Source organism: Gopherus evgoodei, chromosome 19, assembly GCF_007399415.2.
Source record: "Gopherus evgoodei ecotype Sinaloan lineage chromosome 19, rGopEvg1_v1.p, whole genome shotgun sequence".
Taxonomy (NCBI): domain Eukaryota; kingdom Metazoa; phylum Chordata; order Testudines; family Testudinidae; genus Gopherus; species Gopherus evgoodei.
The window spans coordinates 13,461,495-13,480,958 of NC_044340.1; the positions used below are offsets into that span (position 1 = coordinate 13,461,495).

The 19,464-nt window shown below is 40.6% G+C and overlaps 1 protein-coding gene across 1 annotated transcript in view; it reads right to left on the bottom strand.

Moving 5' to 3' along the window:
• Positions 1-411: 411 nt before the first annotated feature.
• Positions 412-19,464, bottom strand: part of UBASH3B (ubiquitin associated and SH3 domain containing B) — a 101,832-nt gene continuing 82,779 nt past the window's right edge. Inside the window, exons 8-14 of the mRNA XM_030538426.1 lie at positions 19,299-19,419; positions 17,280-17,402; positions 15,220-15,312; positions 12,950-13,094; positions 8,637-8,743; positions 5,470-5,579; positions 412-4,287 (exon numbers count right to left, since the gene is read on the bottom strand). Coding sequence (XP_030394286.1) covers positions 4,150-4,287; positions 5,470-5,579; positions 8,637-8,743; positions 12,950-13,094; positions 15,220-15,312; positions 17,280-17,402; positions 19,299-19,419 — 837 coding nt within the window. The 3' untranslated portion in view covers positions 412-4,149. The remainder of the gene's footprint in view (positions 4,288-5,469; positions 5,580-8,636; positions 8,744-12,949; positions 13,095-15,219; positions 15,313-17,279; positions 17,403-19,298; positions 19,420-19,464) is intronic.

Consider the following 19,464-nt stretch of genomic DNA (forward strand, 5'->3'; position numbering starts at 1 on the left):
AACAGTTCTATGCAATTAAAATGAAAAATATCATTATAGTATGCTAACAGCTAGTTTAGTGGAAAGGCTGTTAATAATAATGCTATGCCCAGCTAGATCCCCAAAGCTTCTTTAAAAATAGATGCACGCAGTACACAGATTTCAACATCTAAGTCCTTCTGTTATTAAAACCTGTAGGAGCCAGGTCTGTTGATAAAAATGATATACTAGGATACTACCACTGTGGAATCATTTCTCCTTTTTTTTGTTTGTTTGTTTTGGTTTTGTTTTGCAAAGTGGTGTGGTTTTTTTTCTTCTCAGAGCTATTTTAAAATAACTCACTCTTTGGTTATAATAGATTATCAGTTTACTATTATTATTATTATTTATTTATTATTTATTATAATATAATTATATATATTATAATATAATAATAATAAAGAAAGAAAGTAACTCCACAGGAAAAAAGAAAGAAATGCTTTCTAGCCATCAGTTGGCCATTTATTCTAGATTGGCTCAGATTCCATGTAATGGAAAACATCATATTCCAGAAATAATGGGCCACATCTTTCACTGATGTAAATGGACATAGCTCCATTGATTTCAATGGAGTTAAATCCATTTACACTGGATGAGGACCCAGCCCAATAACTACTTGCAGAACTTAAGCAATCGACTGTAGCTACCAGTGCATTGATAGTGAGGGAAACTCATGAAAATGTGGCACCTGATGTCTACATCAACACATCCGATGCACAATGGACAAAGTGCTGAAATCACTGGGAACTGTGCACATCCTGTCTGGCAGAGACTAAAGTGTTCTATGCAAGGTTTAATATACTTCAGTGGGCTCTGTATAGGGCAAGGGGCATGCCTGCATGTGTGAGCTCGCAGTAGGGTGATCAGCTAGCAAGTGGGATGTTTTTTTCTGAGGGTGGGGAGGTGGTATAGTTGCATATATAAGACAAAGCTAATATCGGGACATCTGGTCACCTTAGCTTGCAAGATCAGGGTCTACGACTGTTGCAACCCAAACAGTTCCACTTAAGGGAGGAACTATAGGCAAAACATTTAGGTAAAGGCAAAGATATACTGGAGTCAGGGTCCAAGAAATCAGGGAGGCATCCATTGAGCCCTACTGAAACACTTGATCAAATCAAATAGAAAATGAAAAATGATGTAAAAATAGACTACCATTAAACACACATTAATGAGCAGAAACGTAGCAAAATATAGGCAGTGATGCTTTTTTTTTTAACATTCTAATTAAAAACATTAAAAAATATCTAGGGTTTTCCCAGTGTGATGCATTTAAATAAAATACCTAGGGTTTTCCCAGTGCAATGCATTTAAATAATGTAAGATGCATTTTTAACAAAGAACCTTATCAGCACCAGTTTCCTTAATGCAAAACCCTTATTAGACAATGAAATACTGGAAGAAAATAAGATTTTTTTTCTGCGATTCCTGACACCTGAAACTCAAATGTGAGATCAGATAACAATTGCCAAAATACTTTCCCAAACATCCAAAAATATACTTTATTAAGAAGAGAATGTTTTAACCCTTTTTTCCCTTCTCAAACAGAACACTTTTTGTTAAAATACTAACTCTATGCAAAGATCAATTACTACAATATTCAACAGTCTATGCATACAGGTTTTGTTCCATACCTATTACCAGCTACTGTCTAAACAAATTCCTGAAACGCTGCTTAACAATGGTCAAATCTGGATAGCTTCTCATCATATTGCATATGTTACCCAACCTCTTGAAAGCATGCAGCACAAAACAGTAAGTTATCAATGGAATTTAAATATACAGTGAAACCCAAATTATTTTTGGTTTGATTGTCTGTTTATTCATTCAATTAAATAAATTCCTTTGCAGGTTTGTGGTAAGTAAGCATGGAGGAAAACAAGCAAAAAACACTCTTCAGAATGTCTGTACACGCTAAAAATAGTTTAAATTATAATTAAAATAAAAAAGTGACAGCAATATAACTGCACAGATACTGATGCAGTTTAGATACTGAGGCAGTTTCTTTCTGTCATCGCATAAGTTATCTCCCTGACTTTTCAGTATACATCCCTGGTATAATAATGCATTTATTGATGTCCTACTATGTATTACATATATTGTAAATGTACAAATAATAGACTACGGTTATGGTCATATTGCACAAGTTGAGCTGTTTGTTGATTTAAATTCTGTACGGAATCTGCTGTATATTCATTGGCAAGGTCCACATCATAAACTAGTTAAAATTGTTCTAGACCATGCTGAACTTAAAACCCTTAAATTTTACTCCTGCCGTTGCCACATGGGTGAAATTCCCATTGAATTTGGTGGGCCTTTTACCTGCATCACATATGAAAGATTAGGTTCTTATTTTAGGTCACTGTGATATACTGATTGTGTGGTCAAATCCCAATCCCACGGAAGTCAATGGGAATTCTGCTGTTGACAGGCCTAACATTTAACAGGATTATTCCTCCCATACCCCGCCCAAATCTGCACGTTTATATGGATCACAAGAATATTTTGTATTATGGCCAGAAAAACAACTCTATTCAGGACAGTGCTTAACTCCCATTTTCTTCAAGATGAGCATGTGCTTTAGTGTTTTCCTGAATTGGGGCCTAAAATAGTAAATATTTTTACAAAATAGTTTTGGAACCTTCATGCTTCAGGGCGTATGCCAACATCCTTCTGTTGTGGGTCAGGAAGGCACTTTCCTGGAGGCAGGTTATCCTATAACTGCTCATTGCAGGCTTTCTTGCATCTTTCTCTGAAGCAGCTGATACTGGCCACTGTCAAAGAGAGTATGCTGGACTAAAAGGACCATTGGGTCTGATCTACTACAGCAATTCCTCATGACTTTAATGGGATTGAGATTTTAGCTCAATATGAAACAAATCACCTCATAACTAACAGCTCCTTGGGTTCACTGTGTTGCTTTTTTCATCACAGTGTATTCTTTCTCAGCTCTGGTTTCTGTATGTGATAGATGGCACTTTAAAATGTAAAAAAAAACCACAAAAAACAAAGGGGAAAAACAAACAAAAACCAAAATCCCCCACAAAAACAACACCTCCACCTTAAATCTAAATGATTAGCATATCCTTTCAACCTTGTCATTATCCTCGATGAAGGCTGATTACTGTAGAACATCACTGGGGCTGTGAGAAATATTCACAAAGGGTGAAATTCACCTCTGTGTAGAGAAATCAGCAAAAGGCCTATGTATCATATAAAACTATGTTGAAAGGTCTTAAATAGTATTTGAGTGATACACAGGGTTTTAAGCTGGTCCTCTGCATAGCTGTGAATTTCAGCCAAGAAAACCAGAAAACCTTCAAATTTGGAGTACTCTTTTCATTTCCATTTAGCAAAACTGCTCCAGTTCTTCACTGAAAAATAATCCTACTTTTCATGTGAGAACTTCACCTCTGACAGCTTTGAAGTTCAAAATCATGTTCTGATGCAGATCAATGTCATGTGCTTCAGTCTACCTTAGGCATCTGCAACGTACCCACCTGTGTAATATGTACGTATCTAATATGGTAATGAAAAGGAATAGTTTGATGCTAGTCTATAATTGGAATAGAGAACTCCCTTCCTCCTGGAGATGAGACAGGATATCATATGGAACACATTAAATGTTTCTATTTCAGGGGACCACGAAAGTGATATTTAGCAGAATTTGGGAGTAATGGGGAAGATGTCGACATAGTCCAGAACAAAATAGCAAATATTTGTTCTGCAAAAGTTTGCAAATGAAAAAGACCCAAAATTCACAATTTTCACACAGTCCTAGTTGTCACTAACATGGTGCAGAAGGCGATATTGTCTGAGTTCAGTTCAAGATGAAAAATATATCCAGGCTATGTAACCTTAGATAACATAGACATTTCCTGCAGTGCAGAAGCCTGGATGTATAGTTATATTCTTCCATCAATTAAGCCCTTTCTTATATTCGCCTAGTTTTACATATAAGAACTTTTTGCACAAATGTGACTCTATTGGTGATATGGTAGAATGTTTTTGTGAATGATTCACCTAAAATGTTATGAATATTTTTTCCACTGTCATTAAACACAAGAAATGAGACACATTCTCCAATGCTTAGAAAGGCCATTTTTTGTTTGTTTGTAAGTTTAGCTTTGCCTATTCTTGTAGTAAGGTCTCTCGCCAGTTAAAGCCTCCAGTTGGTCCATGTGTGAGCGGGAGGATGGGGGGGTCTGTTAGTTGCCAAATACCTGTCTCTCCCAATTCTTCACAGGAACAGAACCCCAAGTATGGAATCTGTCAGGAAATATTAAAATACGGAAAGGCAATGAAAAGGAATAGATCTGGAGCAAGGGTGAAGTTTTCAAAAGAGCCAAGTCAATGGGACTTGTGTTCCTAAATTATTTGAGCTCTTTTGAACTTTTCACATCAAATTCAGAAGATACTTTTAATCTGAGACACAGCAGGATTCAGGAGTAACACTCAGACTAGAGCTGGGTAAATGTTTTCAGAGGTAATAATTTATTATCTCAAAAATGCAGCAGTGGATCGCCCTAAAAATGCATGGATTTGGGTAAAATGCAGCAAATAGTCAACAAAAAAGGGTAAAAAAAAAATTCTCAAAACAAAAACAAAAAGGTATTTTGTTTCAGGCTGAACTAAATATTTTGCTTAATGTGAAAAGAAATAAAAATAAAAATTTTTGGTGTTTCATTTTAGCAACAAAAACTGATACATTTCCATGTCAAATTGATCTGACCCACCAGACTGAAAAATCAGTTATTTGTTCATCTCTAATTCAGATATGCTTTTTAAAGCATTTCACTGTGAATATAAAATATTTGAGGGCCAGACTCCAACTTTACTATCTCTGCTAAATAACATACAGCACCTAGCTCTGTATGTGTTTATGTCCAGGTCTTGTTGGCTGGCTTAACACTATAAAGAGTCAGTACCACTATGGGAGAATGATCTGAATTCTATTCTGGCTCACTTATCAACACAAGGGTCAGCTTGTGTAATAAAAGGTGATGATACGAGAAAAAGAAAGAGAGCAGATGGATTTCCAGCTGCCTGGTTGTGTTTGCAGGCTTGGCACATAGACAACACTATCTTCTGACATGAAGTCAAGGAAAGGGAATAAATCTGGATGCCGACAGTGACATTTTTCAAATCACTTTCCTGACTATAACAAGGTGCATAAGAAGGGGGACCATAAGGTGCCACCACCCCAAAAGCATAAAAGTGCAGTTGAAAAATGCAGCTCTTTTGTATGCTCACTCCCCTGTTATCTGTTGCGAAAGGGACTTGTAAGATAAGCCTCTTAAACCAATCTTCTCTACTCACATGATTTCTGAAGCTTGCAAAGCTCAAACAATGGACTGAATTATCAGACACTAGGAACAAAGTCTCCTCTGGCTTGTAAGAAGATTTTAATTTTTTTTTTTAATCTGAAGAGCTTTACCCAGAGGTAATTACCTTTCTGACCATCTGTACAAAGTCCTTGGAATTCTGAGGCGAGAGGCCCTGGAGCTGACAAGTACAGGCCTCCAGAGAAGAGGCATGAGCCACTATCAAAATGTTATTTCCTGCAATAAAATGAATAAATACTGATTGTTTAGGATTTAGGGAAAAAAGCTCTATACAGTGACAACTGTCCAAGGCAAAACCTATCAGTTTGAGCCTTTTAAAGATGGGGTTAATTTTATACAAAACAACACAGTTGATATATGTGAGAAAATATTGCTTATGAATAATACTTCTAGCACTCTTTAATCTTCAAAGTGCTTATGGCTAGAACTAGTTGAAAATTCTTTGTGCCATTTGTTGGTTTTTGGGCAACCAATAGGCAATCTGAGTTTGAAAATGTTGGCCAGAAGTAGGGCCAACATTTGAAAAATTTCAAATGAAATGAAACATTTTATTTTAATTGAAAAAAACTTTTGCTGACATTTTTTTCCCCCCACAAAGCAAATTGAAACAAATATATTTGTATCATTTGAAAAATCAAAAATTTCAAAGCAGGCAAAATCTTTTCACCAAAATTCTTGTGTTCTTCACAAAGCTTAAAGTTTATTCAATGACCTAAATAAAATCTCCCTGATTAACAGAGGTGCCAACACCCTCATTGATTTCAGTGTGAGCACTTCTGAAAACCACGCCACTTTTATTTACATGGATAGGTATGGATTTGGGAGCTAATGTTAGGCACCCAGGTTTGAATATAATGCCTGTATTCCTAATTCCAACTGGAAATAAGGCACAGGGTTTTTTTTGTAAATGAGGATAATTAATCATTGGAACAGTTTACTAAGGGATATGGTTGATTCTCTGTGACTTGAAGTTTTGAAGGTCTGGTCTATATTAGGTTGGCATAACTAAGTTGTGTGAAAAATCCATACCCTTGAGAAGCGTAATTGAATCAACCTAAGTCCCCAGATAGCCAGCGCAAGATAGATGGAAGAATTCTTCCGTTGACCTAGCTACTGCCTCTTGGGGAGGTGGATAACCTATGCCAATGGGAGAATCCCTCCCATTGGCATAGGTAGTGTGTACACTGAACTGCTACAGTGGCACAGCTGTGCCAATGTAGCATTTTAAGTGTAGACAAGCCCTCAGATGCAACTGGCTGGCTTTCTAAAAGATATGTGCCAGTTTAATCACAAGTTATTAGACTTGATGCAGGAATCAGTGAGTGAAATTCTCTCGTTTGTGTTATGTAGGAGGTCAGATGGGATGATCACAATAATGGTCCCTTACGGCTTTAAAATCTACAAATCTGAATATAATCTGGGGCTCAAATCTGCAAATCCTTATCCTGAGCATAGTGCTTGCTACACCAAGTAATAAGATTATTTTAACAGTACTGTGTTTGACTGAAAGCACCTCTAGGACCAGGCCTTTAGCATTAAGTGGGGTTTTATTGTTTCTCCTCCCTAAATTCAAATTTGGCCATGTCAGTGCTGACCATTGGTTTTTCAGTTCTTAAGTGTTAGACAGAGTGTATTTTATTTTAGAGTGATTTTTTTTAACTCAACATATGGCTAGTTGTAAAATTCTCAAAGAAATTCATGAGAATGACTGAAAAACAACAGAAATTGTTTTGTGTTCACGCATCTTTTCAGGAATTCTATTCAGTAGTAGAGCTGGTAGAAACATTTTCATGCTGCTGTTTTTCCTCACAAAATTCCAGATTTTCAAAAATGCTCAACCAGCTCTATTTGATAGAATAACTTTGCTGAATCAAACAAGGTGAAAGTAAACAATGCTATAGTAATCCAAGAATCACACTCAATTCTTTCCATCTTCTAAAAATACTTTATAAACCTTAACTCATTATGCTTCAAATATCCATGTGAGATGTGTATTACCCTCATAATGCAAGAACTAAGGGTTACCAAATGAAATTAATAGGCAGTAGGTTTAAAATAAAAGGAAGTATTTTTTCACACAATGCACAGTCAGCCTGTGAAACTGCTTGCCAGAGGATGTTGTGAAGGCCAAGACTATAACAGGGTTCAGAAAAGAACTAGATAAGTTCATAGAGTAGAGGATAGGTCCATCAATGGCTATTAGCTGGGATGGGCAGGGATGGTATCCCTAGCCTCTGTTTGCCAGAAGCTGGGAATGGGTGACGGGATGGATCACTTGATGATTACCTGTTGTATTCATTCCCTCCGAAGCGCTTGGAATTGACCATTGTTGGAAGACAGGATACTGGGCTAGATGGACCTTTGGTCTGACCCAGTATGGCCGTTCTTATATTCTTATTTAACAGATGGAGAAACAGGCAGATAGGTTAAGGACAAGATTTTCAAACGTGATTAGTGATTCTGAGTGTCTCAGTTTGTGAGTGTCCAACCTGAGGTATCTTAAAGGATCTTGATTTTCAGAAAGATCTTCAATACCTACCCTCTGAAAATCAGGTCCCTTTTAAGGAGACTCAAGTTGGGCATGCACAAATTGTCAGCTTTTTTGGAGGCCAGTGTTTTCACCCTGGGTTCTTCTACCTGCTTTTTTGGGGAAATTATTTCTAAAAAAAACTTGCGGAAGTATCCGTAAAAACAAACAAGTAAAACAGCTGGGGTTCTAGAAATATCCCATCTCAACGCTTTTAATGTTCAGTTTCTATTCACCGTAATTGATTTGAACATTTTATCTGAAAATATTTTTTTTGGTTTTGTTCAGGTGCAAAACAAGCCTGTGCAGTAGCGATGACCAGCCTAAGGCATCCATACTAAGCCAAACAAAGACTCTCCTTCTGGTCCTGGTGGTGGGGATGGGAGGGAGGAAATGGCCTGGAGTGGAGTTGTTCTGTAGCCAGAGAAGACAGGGGAAATGTGCAAAGCTTGCATAGGTTGTAGGGCCCCTAAAAGAATAGAGTCTCATGACCACTGGTTCTGGTTATGGACAAACCTGGTAATAATAGACGACAGAATATTTTACCTAGAAACGAGCCTGAACTACAGTTTCACCCAGGTCTTGAATCCCCAATGTCTGTGGGCTGAGAGGATTCAGACATGGGGTTTTGACAGAGACAGTGACAGCGACTAGCCATTGTTATTCAGTTCTAGAGTGCCTATCTGTGGTTTTGGATCACTATTGAGGCATTAGATCCCTTTGTATCATGGTGCAGAACCACTTACCTTTGCCTTTGCATTCACTTATGATTTCTTTTGTTACTTGATAGCTTCTACTTATGTATGTGTCGTAAGACTCTGAAACCACTAACTTGCTGACTGGTATATGAGGTCTACGGACAGAAAAACGAACACAATAAGTTTTCAAGAGGAGAGATTTTAAATGCAAGTTACTTAGACCCTGTACACACTGGTTGAAAACATGCACGCCAGTGCCCGTGTGTTAAACAAGAAATCTCTGTTGTTTATCTAATCCTTCTAAATAACTCAACCCCCTAGACCTTGTTGTTTGTGTAAGAAGCACTTCCATAGGTTATCAGTGGGCTTTGAACCTCGGACTTTAGGCACCCAAATACAGATCTCCATCTCTTGAGCTATAGGAGTAATTCCATTAGCTGGTACCAGTAGTAAACGATTTCCTTCTATGTACACCAGTCACTAGAGATGGAAAGCAGCATACTTATACAAGCATGTTACACTTTCAGTCACGTGTAATAGTAATAATAACAACACTTCGCACTTCGATAGGTCCTTTGATCAGAGAATCTCAAAGCAATTAATTAAACTCCCCAGCACCCACGTGAAGTTTGTGAGTGATATTGCCCCTGTTTTAGAGGTGGGTAAAATGAAACAGACTATGTTTTCACTGAGTTATTTCTTCAAATTTCCCACCAGTACAGCTCTGCTAGTGGTAGCAATGGTGGGAACTCTAGTATAGATGAGGCACTGGTGTTATTAATCACAGTGTTGTCTAGACCTGCTCAGAGCAGGATCAGATGACGTGGTGGTAAAAACACCAGGGGCTGCTGCTGCCTTAGAAAAGTACGGTACTGCACTGGTGGGAAATGTTTAAGACCAGCTCAGTGCAACAAGGCCAGAGTGGTTAAGTGACTTGCCCAGCGTGATTTTGGCCAATGAATTCAGTGGGAGTGGTATTGGAGGCAAGCCATTGGGGGAGCTTGGGGGGAGGGTAGGGGAACAGATGGCCCTATTCCTGTCCCTGGGACACAAGGAAAAGCCCTGTCTCCTAATTCCATCCCAGGATATGAGGAAACTCCCATTGGTGTCAGAGGGAATTAGTCATCTCCGACAGCAAGAGGCTAGGGCTCCAGGCATTCACCCAGTCCTCTAGTTTAACCATCAGACCACACAAGAGCAGGTTTCCTTTTTGGCTAGGAGAACATACTTTATAGTCTTCCCAGAAACTTTGTGGTTCCTGAACTGGCTATTTTCCTGTGGTCCCGCTGCTTTGCTTAGTGCTAACAATGTGATGATACCCTTTCTGGAATAAGTGCAGTGTAAGTATCTCTGTTTAGATGCAATATGCACAATGACTGTATATTTCCACAGACCTGAAAAGGTAATTTGTAGGCAGGGAGGACAAAATATAAGCAACTATATGGTATAATTAGGCATGAAAGGATTGAAAGGCTGTTTTGTTTGTTTGTTTGTTTTTCTTTGGTTGCTTATTTCTACTAGGTCATCCTAAAATAGAGTAACTCTGGTGTAATAAATGGATTCAGAGTTTCTGATGATATCACAAACCACAAAAAGCAGCTGCAAAATAAGTTGTCACCAAACCCCCATGTGTTAGAATTTCCTGTGTTACATTATTTATAAGGTGGGAATGATTTTATCTGAGACCTTTTAGTTTGTGTTTAAGATCCTTCCTTTCTCTCTAAAACAGATGGTTTACTGTTGATGAGAATTCACAATAATTCTGACATTTCACCAATGTGACTGAGAGCTGACCAGATGACCTTTCCCTAGAATCTATTGCTGTATGGAATTTTTCAGAAGTTGTTTAGGCTTCACTGGGGTTGGGAGGGGGGTCGATCTAAATTACATAACTTAGCTACGTGAATAACGTAGCTGAAGTAGACGTACTTAGATCGACTTACCATGGTGTCTTCACTGTGGTGAATTGACTGTTGCCACTCACCCATCAACTCTGCCTGCGCCTCTCATGGTGGTGGAGTACAGGAGTTCACGGGAGAGCGCTCGAGGGTCGATTTATCGCTTCTACACTAGACGCGATAAATTGATCCCTGCTGGATTGATCGCTACCTGCCGATCTGCGGGTAGTGTAGACATACCCATAGCATAAATGAATCATAGATTTGGAAGCAGGGAAAACCCAGGAGGTCATCTTGTCTATTCCTTAATTCCGTGTGCGATATGTGGGACTATTCCTACCAAGCTGTTTTATTTAGCCTCTCTGTATGCCTTCCAGCTGTTTACAACAGAGACAGGCACTGTGTATCAGTCAGCATCCTTACATTTCAAGCAGCAACTCCCTTGGTGTGAGATGGAGCTGTGGTTAGCAATTGCTGAGAACTTGATGCTAAATGCAATAGTATTTGACAGCAGAAGCTGTTGGCACCAAAGGGGTTTTAAAAGAGCTGGTTGAGGAGCTCACTGGACCGTCAATTTTTGATTTTTCAATAAGTCTTGGAGCACTGGGGAAGTTCCAGAAGACTGAAAGAAAAACTCATGTTGTGCCAATTTTTAAAAAGGGTGTGTCAGTTTCCTCTGATTAGAAATGATCAGAAACTTTCCATCAAAATGTTTATTTGAGGGGGAAATGGTTTTTCAATTAAATGAAAATTTTAATGAAAACATTTCTGGTTTCATCAGTAATTTCTGAGTTTTTGCTGAAAACTCCAATACTAAAATATTTTCAGTCTGGCAACTGAAAAATTTGAAACTGAAAATGTTCAGCTTTTGGTTGCTGAAAAGTAGAAATGATGTTGGTTTTCAGGATTTTAGATGAAAACCTCAAAAATTCTGATGAAAACAATTATTTTTAAAAAAACTTGCTGAAATGTTTTCACTGGGTGGGGAGACAAAACCCCTCATTCCACCTCTCATGGAGAATACTTCACTCAGAGGAGCATTTGCGAGGGTTCAGCAGTCAATGTCTGAGATCCTCTGATGGAAGGCGCAACGATCAGTGCTTACTATTAAGCAGTATTACCACTCAGCGATATTGTGTACACATACAGTTAAAAAAAGGAAACTGGAGTTGGCTTTAAAGCTTTGTCTCCTGCTACTTACAGGAGAGGGTCATGAGAGACAGGAGCCTTCTCCAATAAGAGTTTCATTTGCAATAATATTGAAAGTTTAAAAAAAAAAGTGTGTTCTGCATTTGTTCTAGTGACATTTAATGCTCACTTTAGGGAACATGAGCTTTTCGGAAGGGAAACTGAAGACTTATATGGGCACTTTGTACCTGGCAATGTCAAATGTGAGAATGAATAAAAAGGAGGGGGGCCACAGCAGGAGCTTCTCGTGTTGATTAACCATTAACTTACAATTCTTGTGGACTTTGGCTGTCTTCCCAGCCACAATGAAATAGTAGTCCAGGAAGGAAGGACAAATACCAGAGGAAAATTGAACATTAAGGGCCAGACCTTCGGCTAGTGTAAATTGGTTTAGCTCCTGGAGGAGCCTGGCCCTAAAATGGAGGCATCATAGGGGTGGACAAAGGCAGGAGTCTTGAGACCAGAGTCCCGTGGAGAGATGGCTAGGATGAAAGAGTGAGTGATTGGTGCTAGCTGGCTAGATAGGGCTGGGCTATCTGAGTCGGGAAAATGATGACAACACTAGAAGTGGAAAGAGGACAAGGATGCCTTGAAATTACTGGTGGATGCTAACATGTTCCTCAGCATGTTGCCAAGTGTATAATTAAGGGCCCCAACCATGCAATCAGAAACCCAAATCCATATCCAAAATATGCATCAGTAGGGTAGCTGGGTGTGACTGAGGTCACGAGTTAGCCCAGGCTATAAATGTCCACCGCAGAGAACTGACTCAGCTCAACTAGCTCTTTTATTACCTTTTGAAGCAGAGATAAGCCTGGACTGCAGAGTTCAGATCCAGAGTCCAGATCCCAAAACTTTGAAACATGGTTAAAAAAAAATGCAAGGTTACACCCTGGCCCATGAAATCCCCCATTTTGCATTGCTCAGCTGCACTAATGGGGCATATGAGGATTCCATGGGAATGGGGGAACCTTAGCTCAGGGGGCACAGTTTATCAAGAACATACCTAGAGTGCAGCAATTCTCTGGTGAGCCGTGGCTTCTAGGGCACCATTACTAGCTAATGCAAATTAGAGCAGACCTGAGCCTGCTCTAATTTAGGCTGGGAACTCAATAAGCTCCCAGCAGCCCCAGGGACAGTACAAAGGAAGCCAACAGCTCAGCCAGAGCTTAGGTTTGGGTCCCTGGTGTTTCGTTCCTTTCTCTCATATGCATTAAATTCAAATTATTCATTGCTAAGGAAACTCTGTGAGAGTGACATGCTAAGTTCTGCTACCTGTAGGTTGTATCAACACACAGATTGGCTGCAGCTAAATCCACTGCAGGTATCCAGGCAGGTAATGTGGTACCAGAGACCCATTTTGTCCACTCAAATAAGCCCGGCTCTACTCGAATCTTTAGGTTATTTTCTTGTTGCAAACCTGAAAGAGAAAAAAAAAGATGTGTGTGTGGAGGGGTGGGGGGATCCCTGGAAGCAAGGGATGGGACTGGGGACAAGGGATTTAGGATTGGGGGTTTTTCTTTTTTTATTGGTGGTATTTTGATTAGAAATCAACAAGTTCTTCTACGGGTTGAGGCTCAGGGCCAGATGTGCACAACTCCAGTATTTGCTTGTGCATGTAGCTAGTTTACCATATATATGAATGGCAGGTATGTGCATGTGTCACGTAAGTGAACAGAAGTAAAGAAGTGTCCCTCTTCTAGACATAACTCTGTATTTTGTATGGAGCCCTCTTCAGATTGTACATTCCAAATGGTCGAAGGGTGCAGAGCTGATAAGCATGCTGATGATTCTGAAGAGAAGATGATGGCAGCTCCATGCACACCTTACGCTACCATTGGCCAAGGGAGCTAACATGTTAGCCTTTGCTTCCCAGCGCAGTCTGTGCAGCAGCATCTTTCTTGATGGCATCAGCATGTTTTCCAGTGAAAGACATTAGCATTAGTTAATAGCTGCAGAACCAACAGCAGGAGCTCACATTTCCCTGCATCACAGAGTGTTTGCATTGGGATGGTGAAGTTAAAAAGGATGTACTGAACACTGAACTTATACATATAGCACACCATACAAAAGATTTAAAAATCATACGTTTTGGCACCTGGAAATGGGTAATAGCCCCTCCACTCCCAGCTCACATATAAACTACAAAGGCAGTGTTAATATTATGTAGCACCTAGAGACCAGGGCCCTGGCGTGGTAGGCATCTGTTCAAACATGTAACAAAGAGACAGAACCTGCCCTGAGGAGTTCACACTCCAAGCAATATGCCCCCAATCTCAGACTTACCCAGAGCACTCATGCACAATCTACGCCTACTAGGAGTATAATCAAGGGAAGGCAATTATTTGCTCAGGACTTTGTTTAGTTGAAAAGCATATACCCATGAATGTTGCCCATAACCCCTGTCCCTCAGGAATATGCCCTGTAATACTCTATACACTGCTATGTACTCAATAGCTCACACATGATCTAGGGCAGTGGCTCTCAACCTTTCTCGACTACTGTACCCCCTTTCAGGCGTCTGATTTGTCTTGCATACGCCCAAATTTCACCTCACTTAAAAACTACTTGCTTACAAAATCAGAGCTAAAATACAAAAGCGTCACATTGCAGTGTTACTGAAAATTTGCTGACTTTCTCATTTTTACCATATCATTATAAAATAAATCAATTTGAATATAAATATTGTACTTACATTTCAGCGTTCAGTATATAGAACTGTAAAACCAAGTACTGACTTTGCTAGTGCTTTTTATGTAGCCTGTTGTAAAACTAGGCAAATATCTAGATGAGTTGATGTATCCCCGGGAAGGTCTCTGTGTACCCCCAGGGTACATGTACCTCTGGTTGAGAACCACTGCTCTAGGGCATTGGACTCTGTTAGACTGAGAATGTAATGTAAATCAGGGAGAGGGGTGGCTCCAGGCCCCAGCACGCCAAGCGCATGCTTGGGGCGGCAAGCCGCAGGGGGTGCTCTGCCAGCACTGTGGGGGCGGCAGGCAGGCTGCCTTCGGCGGCTTGCCTATGGAGGGTCTGCTGGTCCCGCGGTTTCGGCGGACCTCTTGCAGGTTTGCCTTTGGAGAGTCCGCTGGTCCCGTGGCTTCGGCGGACCTCCCGCAGGTGTGCCTGTGGAGAGTCCGCTGATCCTGCGGCTTCCCGAAGGCAGCCTACCTGTCGTGCTTGGGGCGGCAAAATGCCTAGAGCTGCCGCTGATCAGGGTGCATGGACAGAGGAACTGCCATATGAAAACAGGCCACTGATCAATCTAGCTGGTATACTGACTTCAGCAGAAGCCTCATATTGTGCCTGACTATTGTGCAATGCTATACAATGGAGGAGAGGAAAGAAAACCCATTTCCTGCCTCAGCTGGCAGTGGCTTCATACGCCAAAGCATGACGATCCGTGTTCCTTGTAACTTAACTTGGATAGTGCAGGGAAGAGGATTGCTATTTTTGAGGCCTTCCATTAAACAAATGGGTTTTTCATTGCTGGCTTCCCCGGAAAACAGGAAAAATCCAGACTCTCCCCCTTGTCTGCTTCTTACCTTTGAGAATATTGTGTGCTGTCTGTATGCAGCGCAGCGACGGGGAACAGTAGACATGTTCAATAACAGTGTTACTTTCCAGCAAGGCTTCACCTGCAAGCAAAAGTTCAGCATCACTGATACAAACATTATAGTAGACATCACAGTAATTGCAGCATGCATGCTTCAAGGTAGTTGTAACATAGCAGGAAGCTAATGAAGTTCTCCGATTGGATTGGTTATTTTTTTGTAGACCTATTTATCCATCAGATTTTATTTCAGTAGTATACTATGCTTTGTGGCACAGACAACTGTGAAACTGTGGTACCTTTTTCTGTGCACTGTCTTTTTCAGTTTCTAAGAACTCAGTCAGTGTACAGAGAGACGGCAGCCATTTTGTGCTCAGAATGGCTGTAGCCTGTTTCAGGACAGACACACCAATACTGTGCTCTCTCCTGGAGACTTGATTCTTATTTGTTCTAGTAGATTTCTCTATTTTAGATTGCCATCTTACACTGAAAACATAGATTTTCTCTTTGTGCATGGGAAAAATATAACAGGCTTGAGTCTCATTTCATTTATACTCAACTAAATCAGGAATAACTCTACTTAACTCAGTAGCTGAGAGCCTCATCTGGTGTAAATTACCATGACTCCATGGTCTACTTTAGTTAAGCTGGTGTAAAACCAGTGGAAGTAAGAGAATCAGGCCCAACATTATGATTACCTCAGGGACCCAAATGAGATTGGGAATGCATTGTGCAAGGTGCTGTATATGTACATTCACATAGTAAGAGGTGGTCCCTGCCCTATAAAAAGCTTATAATTTAAATAGGGCAGACAAAGGGAGGGAGAATACAAGGGTTATTAATCTTGTTAAATGTTTAATTATAACTGTACATATGTTTAACTGGTTTTTGAACCTGTGAGGAAAGTGGAGTGCACAGCTGAAGGCGATGCATTTGTGAAAATCTTTCGCCTCTTGATTGAGAGCTGCTGTTTTACTAAGCAGGTCAGAGGACTGTTTGAAATGATAGCTCTGGGATTCTTTAAGGTCATGTTAGCATTTGTGCAGAACAGAGCTTTTGCCTATAGATGGCAGGCATGCTGTAACAGTGCTAACGAGCTCTTTTATGTAGGTTACTGTTGGTCATGTATACATTTCACACATACTGACCCCAGTGAACGATGCCAGTGAAGTGTTCTCATTGCTTCCGAATTAGCCATTCTGTTGTGTGTATTATGAGCCCAGGTTTTACTGACCTTCCTTGAGAACTGCCCCTGCAGTTTGACCATGCTGCTATTACATCCTGACCCGGTTTTATTTAAAAGGCCTACTTTTTTCAAAGTGTGCAGTAATCTTAAGGTTCCCAACATGAGACACTTTAAAGAGGCCTGATGTTCAGAAAATGCTCTGAAAATCAGATCCTTAAAGGTGTCTCCAGTTGGATGAACCAAAATCTGTAACGTTTTCAGGGGTTGTTTCTGAACTCAGCAAATAACTTACTCTCACTCTATAAAGTAGAGTGGTAGAAGGCTACATATTCCCCTTATGAAACAAGTCAAGAACAGAATGAGGGAGATGCCTGATTTGACTTGAACTATACTTGATAGTGTAAATATGAAACCCCACTGGGGAGATAAAACCATGTTTGTGCTGCAAACTACAGATAAAAAATTAAGCTTGTCAAAATCAAGTCAGGAACATATTTTGCATACAGCAACTGTCATGTTAACTGTAATACTTTTACTACCATCATTATCAACAATCTTCCACAGTGTGGCAAATTTACAGGGCACTTTTATGTGCAACACAGCTGCACGCCTAATTGCTTTGATTTTGTGCATTGTTCTTCCTGCCGCAGTGGCAGCTGAATGGGGCCAGGCTGACTTTAAAGGAAGTTCTTTTCTAATTAAATTGAAGAAACTTTCTGAAGGCTCTCGACGTGTCTAAATTCTTTTAGCTTCTGGCACCTGATTGAATTTTTCCATACTGCACTTGCTCTTTCTTTTCTGGTGCGTGTGGGAGGAGATATAAATGCTTCTTGCGTAAACTATTGTCTCAGCCAACGAGAGCTTACCAACAAGTCTTGCTTGTGTGCAACCAAACACGGTGATTGGTGCATCTTTTTCATAATCCCTGAAACCACCACTTCTTTGAGGTAAGCTGTGAGGCATATTCAGGTTTGTTCGCATATACCTTCCTGTTAGGGGAAAGTTTAGAAGCAGGTACTGGAATTAGTGGATGACTGAGAAAAGCATTCAGTATCATGCCCATTACAACCCTTCATCAGGGGCGACTCTATGTATTTTGCTGCCCCAAGCACGGCAGTCAGGCAGCTTTTGGCAGCATGCCTGTGGGAGGTCTGCTGGTAACATGGAATCGGCGGCATGTCTGCGGGAGATCTGCTGGTCCCGCGCCTTCAGCGTGCCTGCCGCCGAAACCACGGGACCGGCAGATCTCCTGCAGGCATGCCATCAAAGGCAGCCTGACTCACGGCGACCGGCAGGCCGCCCCAGGCACGCGCTTGGTGTGCTGGTGCCTGGAGCCATCCCTGTTCTTCATTCACAACAACTTGCACACAACAGATGTTAACCAGAACTGAGCAGGAAAGGATTTTCACATTGTGGGAAATCTTTTCAGAATTCAAAATTTTTCTTGTTCCGAATCAGGAGAACTATTTCATGAACATTTTCAGGATTTCCGTGGCAATCTGAGAACAATTTCAGTTTGGGCCAAAATGTTGGATTTTATTTTGGACCTTTTTAAATTTTAATATTTTTAACTATATTTTGTTAAATTTTCTACATGAAAAGTAATTTGAAACCAAAAAATGGAGATGATTTTTTTGTTGTTTCAAAAATGTCAGGAACGGGAGGTTTTGACATTTTCAAGTTTTTTTCCAAACTTTTTTCAAAAGGTAGAGCTGACCCTTTCCCGCAAACAGGATTGGTTTCAATGAATCGACATGTTCTGATGGAAAGAAAAAATTAATTGGAAAAAATCCCAACCACCTCAAGTACTAACTATTCCTGGAATTACTGTGGATAACTAATTACCATCAGGAATACTAAGGCTTTGTCTATATTGAGGAGTTGCCTCAATTTTAGCCATCACTCACCACCTAATGGCATTGCTGCAAATCCTAGCGTAGACAAGGCAAACCGTTCTAAGCCGTGATGTGCTCTCATGCCATTTACCCTGGTTTCAGTTAGGATTAAGAGCTACCAGTGCAAAGAGTGGCTTTGTCTATCTGCACTTAGGCCTGGTCTACACTGGTTGTGGCTGGGTGGAGCTAAATCAGTCTAAGTTACACAACTTCAGCTATGAAAATAGCATAACTGAAGTCAACATACTTAGAGCTACTTACCGCGGTGTCTCCACTGTGGTAGATCGACTGCTGACGCTCCCCTGTCGACTCGCCTATGCTTCTTGCTCCGGTGGAGTACCAGAGTTGATGGGAGAGCGCTCAGCGGTCGATTTATCGCGCATTCACTAGATGTGATAAATTGACCCCTGCTAGATTGATCGCTCCAGAGGTAAGTGTAGACATGCCCTAAGAGTTTGCACTGGGCCCCCACGGGTGGATTGCCAATGGCTAGAATCAGGGCAAATCCCTGGTGTAGGAATGGCTTTAGCTTACAAATAAGAATGATTATGGAGAGGTTTTATTGTTTCAATGAGGTCTTTTATTCAGATGATTTCCCACCCCACCTGCAGGGCAGATCAATGTGGTCAAGCATGGTATTCATCCACCACATCTCCACCCCAGCTTGGTAGTTTGCAGTGGCTGCAGCCACAGATTAATATGGATGTGGATGGGTTAGCTCTACTGTGTGCCTAACCCCACTATGATACAATGCTACTTAATCAAAGGCCTAATTCAAGACTGCAGAAAAGAAACAGATCTGTTAGTATTTCACACGGTCCCTAACCACTTCAGAGTGCTGTTAAAATAGTATCTCAGTCAGCCTTCCACTATGAGTTACGTTCCAGCGGAGTTTGCCCAGGAGACAATTCACTTAAACTTTTCTTGTGCGGTTACCCCCACTCTACCCCAAAAGCTAGGGATTAATCGATCCTGCAGCAACTGACTCACCTTTGGCATCAAAACACTGGGACAACCAGTACTTTCCAAACACAACATCCATTCTCTCCCCATGCCGGCAGACAAAAAGACATCGTTTTTGAAGCCCTGGCTGGCTGGTTACTCTCAGGGGCTGAAAGCAAAGTGACAGGAAGTTTGGCCATGGTCAGAATCCAAG